Source organism: Ursus americanus, chromosome 3, assembly GCF_024610735.1.
Source record: "Ursus americanus isolate L20-20 chromosome 3, mUrsAme1.1.p, whole genome shotgun sequence".
Taxonomy (NCBI): Eukaryota; Metazoa; Chordata; class Mammalia; order Carnivora; family Ursidae; genus Ursus; species Ursus americanus.
In genome coordinates, this window is record NC_142129.1 from 8,716,611 (window position 1) to 8,728,712 (window position 12,102).

The 12,102-nt window shown below is 35.8% G+C and overlaps 1 protein-coding gene across 2 annotated transcripts in view; it reads right to left on the reverse strand.

The window, feature by feature from the left end:
- The window catches only part of CNTNAP2 (contactin associated protein 2), a 1,871,860-nt gene that overhangs the window by 1,033,401 nt on the left and 826,357 nt on the right, over positions 1-12,102 (reverse strand). For both annotated transcript variants that reach the window (XM_045792416.2, XM_087860735.1), the window contains one exon: positions 1,227-1,430. In XM_045792416.2, coding sequence (XP_045648372.2) covers positions 1,227-1,430 — 204 coding nt within the window. The remainder of the gene's footprint in view (positions 1-1,226; positions 1,431-12,102) is intronic.

A 12,102-nucleotide genomic window follows, 5' to 3' on the forward strand; every position in this document is an offset into this window, starting at 1 on the left:
TGATACCACATGCTCTCATTTCCTCCTGCTCACTGCCTAGTACCCTCAGTCTCCAGGTAACACCTCCTCTCAATCTCATTCATACACACAACTCCCTACTAGAAATCTCAACTCTGATGTCTAATAAGCAACTAATATGCATCATGTCCATTTTAGACCTCCTCTATTAGAGAAAACTAATAATCCTTTATTAGAAGAAACTAGAGAAAATATAGAGTGGCCTCTACTTCTGTAAATGGCACTTAAGTCCCTTAGGCGTCTAGGAATTATCCTTCACTTACTCTCTTTCTCATTACAAATCATGCTGAACTTACCACTAAAATCATCTCCAACTAGACCTACTTCCCTGCGCCTTCACTGACAGCCACCTCTCCAAGCCAGGGCCGTCTCTCACTTGCATTACCCAGAAGTCTGGCTTTGACTCTCATGCAAATGCAAGCATTTTCTTTTACAGGAATCTCAGTATACTTTTTAAAAATAAGATTGTGATGCCATACAGTTTAAAGCCTACCAAGAGCTTCTCTTTCTTAAATAATAATAAACCTTTACCATGGCGTACAGGAACTTACAGGGCTTGAACAATCCCCAACTTTCAGATCTTATCTTCTCTCCCACTGACTCACTTCCATTTACCCACACCAGCCTCCTTCCTATTCCTTGAGCATGCCAGATCTTTGTCAGTAATGACTGCTACCTTGGAATGCTCTCCTCCCTAATATCCCTAATATGACTAGTTATAGTCATAACTGAAATCTCAGCTTGTGTATCTTCACGGGGAGAATGTTCCTCAATGCACACTCTACTGTGGACCCTTCCTGTCTCTGCAGTATCCTTTATCATTTTAGCTTATTTAATTGATTTCATACTACCTATCATTATTTGAAGTCACTGCTTTTGATTTAGTTGTTTTAAAATAATAATAATATATTGTCTGACTCCTCCACTAGGTCATAAACTTCATGAACTCAAGGACCTTCTCTATTTGTTCACCACTGTATCTCAGATGCTAGTATGGTACCTTGCTTAGGATGAGTACATAACAATTATTTTTTAATGAATAAGTATACATGGATTAAAACAGATTAAACCACTATGGATTAAAGATGAATTTATAACATAATGAGAACTGTTTTTATAATTTACATTTTAAGGATCAAGCAACATTAACATTTTACTAATGGGAAGATTAAAAAATGGACAGAATGGTGCCAAAAGTCAGAACATACCTAGGTTTAAGCTGAAGACCAGCTTGGCTTTTTTCAGTTCCAGGGTAATGTAATCCCCTTGCTGTCCTTCCCCATGCAAGATCACCCCTTCACTTTCAGAGGTTTTAAATTTCAAGGCAATGACATCTTTCAGTGTTTTCATCTTCTTGTTTCTGAATCTATATGGTAACACAACATGGCCATCAAAGTTGATAACATCAGCCCCTAAAAGAAGAAACAAATAACATTTTATTTTAGTTCCTGTATGTCACCATTCAGTGTGAAATATGCCCACTTCCAATGGGTGTCTGCACAGAATAAACGATAAAGAAGTGCTTTTTCCTGAAAAATCTGGAGTCCTGTGTTCTTGTTCTATTTCTTCTTTTGGTTTAATTGTGTGTTCTGAAATAAATTTTATGGAAGATATTCATAAAAAATGATCAAAGAAAACTTTATTAGTATCAAATCTTACTTTAATTGTAATACTAACAACATAAATTCCATTAACGACTTATATGCTTCAAATTTTAACTTGGCAGTCTGGCGTTTACCTGAAAGAAGTAAAATTTTTAATCCTTGACATATGAGAGTTTAATATTTTCCTTCTTAAATGGGGCTAATTACTCATGATTTTTAAATATACATTTTGCTCACAAATTTATTTTTTGACAAAAGAACAAAGAATCCTGGAATGCAGGGTTTGATGGTATACTCATTTTTCTAATGGTTTGTATATTCTACTCTATTTTCAGTAAACTCTCTGGTAGTACCCAGAGTTTATAGCTAAGTGAACTACAAGAAGCTTCTTGCTATTTGTTCTTGGACTTCATATCTGTCTCAAATTTCTTGTTAGCCCCTTGTCTTTGGAAAGGCTGCCCACGTTTTTGACTGCACTGAACAAAGACATCCACACCCATATATGTGTTAGAAGAACAAACACACTATGACTATAGTAGCTCTAATTTGATTTTAGATAATTTTATCGAAGACATGAAATTATATAAACTTTTTAAAAAATATGAACAATTTTGTCACCACCCTCAGAAACAGGTGATGGTGGGGGGAGGGTGGAGGATTAGTTTCTTAACTGGTACTTATTCACACCAGAAATAAAAAATGACATGAATCTTATTTATTATGCACTACTGGTTAGTAGATTCCAAATCCACAGAGTGGCTCAAAGATGAATTGTAATTATTCAGAGCAGATTTTGAGTACAAATAGAAACCTAGTTATCATAATTAAACCTTTGTCATTAAAATTTTTTTAAAAATCCATTTCTTTTAGCTTTTAATTTTAAATAATAGAAAATCTAGTCAAACTGGATAGCTCTAATTACTTTAGAATTACAAGCCTGAATGAAGCCTGCTTCTCAGTTTGGAGCAAGGTCTTGCTAAAGAATTTCACAGTGACACTGGAGAAAAATAATAGCAAGTTTAAAGCCTGTTGGAGAGATATTTTCTCATCTTATGTCCTAGTTCTCTGGCACCTATTTACTTCCATTGCCACAGGGAATATTTGGGTCCCCAGCCCCCAGGTCATAAGAGCATGCCACCCACGGGAGCCTCAGTGGATGTGCAGAGCTACCATGGCTACATTCACCCTTTTTGTGCACTACTTGCCATTAAAAGTTTTGCTCTTATTTAATTCTTATTTGAGAACTGTTGCATTCGAAAAAGTTCAGAAAGAGAAATATAACTTCGCACTTTAAGTGTTCGTTCTCACAGTCAATTTTTTACTGTCCATAAAAAGACCTTCTTAATCAACAAAATTCTGTTCTCTAAGACTATAAATCACAGAGGTTTATTTTACTATGGGGGGAAAATCAACCATTAAATTTAGGCTTCTGCTAACACTGCAAAGCCAATTAGACTCTAGCTTAATCATCTATACTGTCACAGCTGAATTCCAATTGCACTATCTTTATCATCTGTGATGAGAGGTAAGAGAAAAAAAGTGGAATCTGATTATAAGATCCCAGGTTGAATTTATAATCCAGCAGTTGGCAGAAATTACTTTTTGTCTTCAAAAGTGCATAAACGAAAAGTCAGGAGGAGGGAGTAAATTCTGAACTCCAGAAAGTAATTTTGCAGTCAATTTCATGTCAGTGACAGTTGAATAATAGACACATCATTGTTTTATACACCTTCAATATATATTAATTGACATAAAATATTCCCCATTCATCTCTCAGGAAGTAAATGTTCGCAGAGCTTGGGCAGAGGAAAGAATTCATCCCTCCCTCCTCTATCTTCTCCTAAACCAAAATCTACAATCAGTTCCAGGTACAGAGTAGGACAAATGTTGGTGCCCCTCTTCCTCACTTTTAGGGCAATGGAAAAAGTGAGAGAAAGGATGGACATGGTGTATTTCTTCAGAGAGTCCTAGATTACAAGCAAAAACATGAAGGAACACTGTTAGCGTGGCCTAAGCTTCATCTTACAAATGGTAAGTGGTCAGTGGTCATTTGAGAAATTGATAAAATGCTCTGCAAGCCAGACTTCTTACATTATGAAATCAAACTTGTTCTTCTATGACTGGGTTAAAGCTTGCATAATATTAGCCTGCAGATTTGAGCTCAGAGTTGTCTTTGAAATCACAAAATTCCTAGAAATAATCTGTGATATAAAATTCATACAGAAATACATACCATACACTTTTAAGAGAGTCTGGGATATTTTAAAATCTATCAGAATTTAATTCTATTTCCTACAAAAATATATTTAAATTTCATTTGACATCTAATAATATGTTGTGCTTATTTTAGGACAAGGCACCTTTTTCCCCCTATTACCCTGATTGCTTATCACTCCCTAGAATTAAGTTTTCTATGCAGTGATTAAATATGTATGGTTGAACTGTTTAAGCAATCTGAGCAACAACAATGGCTAGTCAAAGAGTGAATGCAAAATCACAGTGCTTCCACAATTTTGTTTCTAACAATAACTCAGAGAGCTGGTAACGTGCCCAGTTCATCAAAACATCATGGGAGAGAAGGCTTTTTGCTTTTCTTTTTAATTTCATTGTTAGTCTTTACTTTCTGATTTTGGAGAAGATATTTTGGAGAGGAGGGTTTACCATCTAAAGATTTTAATATTCAAAAAAATACCTTTGCCATATTTTTTACGACAAATATATTTACTATTGACAGGAAATTAAACAATACAGAAACAGAGAATATATAAAGTGAATCCCAAACAGAAGAGATCACCAATACGATCAATATGGGTAAAAGGCTGGTGCATAGCCTTCTAGATGTTACACATCTATTTATCTATCCACCTCTCTCCCTATTTAATGTATGAGATTGCCCATGCATTATTATATATAGATATACGCATAGATGTGTGTGTGGAAATGTGTATATGTGTGTGTGTGTGTGTGTGTGTGTGTGTGTGTATGGTGGCAGTGGAGATAGATGAAAATGTCATTTCCTTTGGTTATGGTTCAAAATGTTCACTGATAAGCAGCTCGAGTTTTGAGTAATACAATATTTATAAATGTTAGCCGGGAAATTGTGTGTTTTAGCTAATTAGTATGTTTTATTGACCTTCATGCACCAAGGAACTTATATAAAGTAAGAATATATATAATTTGAAATGGTAATTTATCCTATTTAGTTGAAAAAATGAAAAATGTAGGGGCACCTGGGAAGCTCAGTCGGTTAAGCATCCGACTCTTGGTTTTGGCTTGGGTCATGATCTCAGGGTTGAGACTGAGTCCCGCATGGGGCTCCATGCTTGTCCTGAGTTGGCTTGAGATTCTCTCCCCCCCTCTCTCTCCCTCCCCCCTCTCCTCTGGAAGTAAAGTTTAAAAATGCTATAAAAGGTGGAATTTGCTTAGTTTTGCAAAAGTTGCTTAAGTGTAAATCTATGTATTCTTTTTCTAAGTCAGAGGTCAATATTTTGCTTTACAAAACAGCATGTCTGCCATCTTTACTCTCTTTCCACTCACTTCTATTCTGACTGCATTTATCTCTACCTAACATATTTATGTGCTTATACATTTATAGCATGATACATACTCTCCTCCTCTCAAAATGTATGCATCAGAGACTTTGTGTTCTTCCACCCTCCACCCTGATGCCCAGTACTTAGTGCCTCAGAAATAGCTGATACTCATTCAGTGTTTATTAAATGATTATGTTGTCATTCCTATTTCAATAAATTGGATTACAATATTACAGACACTACTGTTCTATATTTTTTCATTAGAAATGAGAATCACTAGGTTGCAAGAAATTTCAGGAATCATTCTGATCCTTCTTGGTGCTATAATTATTCATATATCTAAAGTTTCAACTGTCAGAGAAAAAGAATGGTAATATTAGGCTACTTTTTGTGGTCAAGGGGTGGAATGCATTCCATTATTATTAATGGACTCAGTATTATTCAACTAGCAGACATTAACTCTAGAGGAACATAATCTATCTCATCTCATCTGCACACTGCTTTGATCTGATTAATTTCTTTCTTCTAACCCACTGCCTTTTCTTTCAATGTATCTGTGGTTTAAACCTAAATAGTTAAAATAGATCCCAAAATGTCAATAATAGCTAATATAGAGTAATAGCAGCAAATGAGTCTTCTCCAAATCCTTCCAAAAATTATCTAGATATAGACTGTGGAAAGTCACTTCTATTTTCTGAAAAAATAAAACAAAAACAAAAACCTTCAAGGCTCTTTCATAAAGGTCAACATCTCACATTCTGTGCAATATTTCTCCTTAAAATGTGTTGCTTTGCCCTTAGGTACTTGGAAACTCATGGTAGAATAACAACAACAACATCAGAGGAATCTGGTGTTATTTTTACATAAAACTGGACTCCAGTATCTAACTGCCTAGAAGATCCACACGGACCTTCCACAGGCAAATCTAACTCTATTAGTCCAACATGTAATTCCTTCTCTGGGCCCATGCTCCTGCTCTTGTATCCACTATCAACTTAAGACAGAGATCTGAGGCTTTCTTCAGCATCTCCCTGTCTCAAGTGCCCACATTCACTCAGTTCAAAGCCACATGGAATAGAGCGCAACTATGGTTTTCAAACAAATGGCTTACTTTATATGCACGACCACCAGGCTACCATCACCTCACACAGTATCTACTACATTAACATCACTGGTGGACAATTCCCATCCTCCAGTCTAATTTCCCTTAAATCTGTCCTCCACACAGAAGCTAAAAAGATCTTTCTGAAATAAACTTTGTCGCCAAAAAATTCTTCAGTATGGCCTGCAAGACCCTCCATGATAGAGACCCTGCCTTCTTCCACAGCTCACATTTTAACGCCATTTTTCTCTTTATGTGTTAACTGTAGTAAACCAACTGGATCCCTTGCTCACAACCTAGTACTTTCCCTTGTGCTGTGATCTCTTCTTTCAACAAACAGCTATGTGTGTATAATCTAGTTTAAGTTTTAAATCTAGTTTTAAATTTAGTTTAAGTTTAGGCATCCTCCATGTTTCAGAAATTCTCACCTACTAGAAAAGCTTTCCTTGTATGAAATAGCCCTTGCCAAACGTCCCATGGCACCCCTGCACACTTTCATCCTATCACTTCTCATCTTTTGTTAAAAAGATCTCTTGATGAGTCTGATTTCCTCTGAGGATTTTAAGGTTTCCTAAGGTACAGATTCTGGATTGTTCTACTTTGTATTTCTGGCACAATAAATACTTCTTAAACTGATCTAAATGTAAATGGTGTTTGAGACAAGGCAAAAGGAGAACTCCGCTGTTTTTATTTTCCTTCAAAACCATACCTGGTACAATGAAGTTTACTAAGAGTACAGACTTATGCATGATTTAGTGGCATGCATTTATATAAATATTACAACTGTGGGCTTCTGATGTGAATAGTTTAAAACATGAAATGCTTTTATAATACACTGGAGTTCTTTCTTTATAAGTCAAAGACTAAAACATTTAACTCTAGTATGAATTTAAATACAAAATGTATATATATTTTTCTTAGAATAAATTTAAAAGACACTTTCTTTTTAACGAATTTAATACTAACTTGAGATATGTATACTGATATTCTATAATATTCTATAAAGAAGCAAGATGGACTTGCTCTCTATATTTTTTATTATTGGATTTATTTCATGAGAAAATATAATGTGTGATGAACCATGATTTGCTAATCACAAGGTGGGCCCACTTGAATAAGACTCAGGGAAATATTAGTAATTTTCTGAAATTATATTATTCAACATCGAAAGACCAAAAAAAAACCCCAAAACTGAGGTTCTCCCTGCTTCACCCAAAATGGTCATTCTCACACTCATACCCCCACACACATAACACACAGGACATCAGAATATCAGACTGATATAAGTCTGAGCAGGGTTATAGCTCTAATATATCTGATAATGCAGAGATAATAAGCAATTTCTGAAAATTAGCATAAAATCTATTTGTAGGAAATCCATGTGGAAGCTATTTTTATTTATTTTTGTAAATCAAAAAGTCAAACAAATTAGACTTGCCTTCTCTGTGATAATATTGCTGTTTACTGAAAATAGCTCTACAGTTTTTGACCATCCACAATCTATTTTTCTGTTTAGGAGAAGACTATCTAGAATAATAAGTCTTAAATAAATATTCCATGGATGAAAAAAGGAACCAGACATCAATAAACCCCCAAAATGTATTTTATTATTCCTAACATTTATTCCAGATATTTTTTATCACTATTCAGTTAAACTTACTTCTTTTTCAAGTTCCATTTAAAACATTGTTGTCAGTATTGGGGCCAAATTTCAATACTACATAGGCTAGAGGATAGCAATTTGATTTAGGGACTTGTTCTGAGGCACTGCTTTCACGGTAATTTATATAACAGTGAGGAAAAGATAAATTATCCTTGACCATTTCTTGAAGCTGCCATTGCATGTTTCCACTTTCCCCTCTGTAGTAACCGTGTCTTTCATTGTCTGCATCCTGGTTTTCACATCTCGGGCTTTGCCCCTTCCAGGATAAGCCAATTCCTACAAGCGCACTCTCCAAATACAAACCAACCAATCTAGAGCCCACAGCCCAGCCCAGTTATCTCCTCCATCAGGCTCTCACACTCAAGGCCACTATCCATCTGTCCTAATCACCTCAAGTTAAGTAACAGACAACCTGGGACAATCCCTGTGCCCCAGAGCCTCCTGCCCTGCCTCGCCTATTCCTTCCTGTGGAAGCCACAATTAAGGCTCTTGCCTTCTGACTGACCCAGTGCTTCTCCTTGTACTCCCCTGCCTCCCCACCACTATGTCATTCCTCTTGGGAACCATAATGAACTCTCTTTTTAATACCATTAAAAGCCTTAAATTAAATTTTAGATCAATATATTGTATTTTAAAACACATCAATTGGCCTTACTGTATACACTATATATTTTTTTAAGATTTTATTTATTTATCTGAGAAAGAGAGAGAAAGCACAAACAGGAGAGAGAGGGAGAAGCATGCTCCCCGCTGAGCAGGGAGCCCAAAGTGGGGCTCAAGCCCAGGACCTGGGTTGAAGGGTCATGACCTGAGCTGAAGGCAGACGCTTAACCAACTGAGCCACCCAGGCGCCCAGATATTCTAATACACCCTATGCAGAAAATTCCCTTACTGTATCTTAAAAAAGAGAAGAAGGGAAAAATCAAACTTTTGGCCAAGCAAGAAAATCTTAGAAATGTTGGCTAGATATGCAAAAAAGCTCCTTTATGGTACATTTTAGAAACCATTATCAAATGTTTGATATCAACTGGCATCCTCTAAAATAACTTCTACACCCATAGCATTGTGCCAAGAATGTGGGACCACTGAAGTAAAGGGATGAAGTTTTAAGAAAGAATAGGTAAACTCTCCTGGTAAAACAGAAGTAAGATGGAATAAGGAATCCAGAGATGGGAAAACAGCATATTTGACTGTTTTATAGAGCTCAGTATGTCTATGTGACTTTGATATATAAGGGTCATGTATCATGGGCAGGGTTATAATTGGTACATGAAGGACCTAATGCTCCATGCAGAAGTCAGGAGTCTTTGTGAGTAACCATGGCATCTTTAGAGGAAGGTGAATGCTCAGATTTGCATCTTGGAAAGTGATCTCCTGTGTTGATTATCAGAGAGTGGGAAGGATGGAAGACAGTATGGAGGAAGAGATAGCAAAGACCTTTCCCCCAAAGACGCTGATGGTCTAATAGTGTTGACAAAGGTTATACCAAGCCATAATTCGAAGGTAACTGTCATTAAGGAATGCAAAGCTTTTTGATGATGCATTGTTGCTACCCAGAATTTTTAAATGGTTAAGGCTTCTATAATGATTGAAGATTTTCAGATAAATATTTATAGGCAGAGTTTTCTCTAATGGTATGACAAATCCAATACCACAAAAGCAATAGGATTTTTAATGGAATTGAAACTACCTTAAAAACAAAAACAAAATCTCAAAAATTCCTCTTTGAAATATGAATATTTAAATTCAATTATGTGCACAACCCAAATTTTTAGAAAGAATCTTAGAGGTGTAGCAGTTCTTTAGCTATTCCACATTTAATGCTCTATCTCATTCAAATCCATACCTTAAAAAATAACATTATTCTCAAAATGTAAAATCGATATTTTTCCAAACAGTATACACTTCCCCAACGGCCTCTACAAAGTTTCCTGGACAACTGGCAATATAGACTAAGTGACTAATAAAGATGGTCATTTTATTTACTTACTTTCTATACTTCTCTGAAAGGCAAATGAGTTGGTACAAATGATTTGCACTCACTTGCAAGAGACAGGTCATATGCTTAGTATGTTTTGAGTTTATGCACAGGATGTAGCATATCACAGCTTTGCTTTATTTTTGGTTTGATTTCTCATAGCTTTGGGTGAATCTTTTACATCAACCATAAAACAGGATTAATAAAGCCCAGAATATACACACGTTGTGACACAATGTGCTCTCTCCTCTCCACTAGAGCAGTTGGGTCCTGTCTGGTAAAACACTAAATAGTACTCTGTGGCCCAGTCGTCAGCACACCTCAGTAACTGGGGCACTGGAGGGAATCTGATTCACTATGAATCTGGGTGCCGTACATTACTTCATGACACCCGCATGCCTACTGAGTCCCTGGTGAGCAAGCTGAATTAATTTACTTCTAAAAATGAGTAATGCTCCTACCACTTATGTAGAAAACCAGCCATGACAGTGCTTAAAAAAAAAGAAAAAAGAAAAAAGAAAAAGGAAGTGCCTGAAATCAGAAGTCATAACTTCAATGCTCAGAGGGGACAAGCAGGCCATACAAATTGATGTTGCTGGCTAGATGTAAAAACCACTGATCTTTCACTTTTTCACTTTTGATAGAGATACATGCGTAACACAGAAAGTATGTCCCTGATTTAAAAAACAACAATAACAAGGAAAAGATTAATGGCTTTAAAATTCAGTCTTGATAATTGAGAAATAATAGGGAGGGTTTGGGATATATTATGTGGAAGGTGGTCTCTATCCACCTGAAGCTATGCAGCAACTCTGTTGGTATTCAAATGTTCAGTTTTCAAGAAAGGTCAGAAATCTAACATTTTAATGAAATCTCTCTATTTAAAATGCTGAACAGCTGATTTGGGGTCATATTAAGCAGAGGCTGCTAGCTAGTGCCTCACAGATTTTTTTATTTGGCCGCACATCTCTTTAAACTTGAATATTATCAAAACAGAAGACTAAATGGATCATGATCACTCTGAAAATTTCATTTTCCATGATATAATTTATCGGTGAATTGTTGCAGTATGTATCAACAAGCAATTTTATTTCTTAAAAGGCAAATTCTTTAGAAAACTCGTTGGCTAGTGCTAAACAAAGAAAGAGTGAAAGGTTAAAAAAATAAATTCTAATGGTTAGCATACGATACAAAGATATACCAGTCTATGCTACCATAATAACATAAAAAGGAAGGAAGGGAGAAAGGGAGGGAGGGAGGGAGAAAGGAAGGGAGGGAGAGCAGAAGGAAAAAAAAAAAAACACCATTAATCTGAGCTTCATTCATTGAAATTTTGGATAGAAAACTTTACATTTTTTCAAGTACTACCAATTAACAAGTATAGCTGACCCTTCATTACTGGCAGATGCTGTATGTGCAAATTTGCTTACTCACTAAAATTTAGGTACATCCCCACTCATGGACATGTGAAGAGGGGCCAAAAATTTGAGTCACCCAACATTGACATTACCAGCTCAGGTCAAATAAGACAATGCTCTAGGTTCTTGTTTCAGTTTTCATACTATTTAAAAAAAAAAAAAAAAGTGTCCCTTTCACAATATAGTGCCATGTTTTGCATTTTGTTGTTTTGGGGATGATTCTGCTTTCTAAATTGTCTCTCTCCCAAGTGCAGCACTGAAGTTCTGTGCAGTGCTCCCAAGCTGCAAGACAGTCATGATGTGCCTGATGGAGAAAATGCATGTGTTTGATAAACTGTGTTCAGGCTTGAGTTATAGTGCTATTGACTGTGAGTTCAATGTTAATAAATCTACGAAATATACTAGATGAGATGCTTTTAAATACAAAGACAAATAAAGCAAGGTTATGTATTGATTGGTTGACAAAAATGTAGTGACCAGAGTCTCATAGGAACGCAACCTGCGTTTCTTCTAGGAGCAGTGGTTCAGTATTTGCTAACTCAGTCTTCATGGCAACTATATGTATAGGACACAACTACTGTGGATAATGAGAATTGACTGTATTTACATTGCATTCATTCCTTTAAATAGCCAAATAAAGAGCCATTTTAAAATACCACATATATGAAAGTGAAAATATAATAAAGAAATATCTAAATTATCCTTGAGGAAAATGATAGCAAACTGTAAATCTCTTCACAAATGAGTGCAATGCTGAATGTTATGATCTGACAAATGTACTCCTTT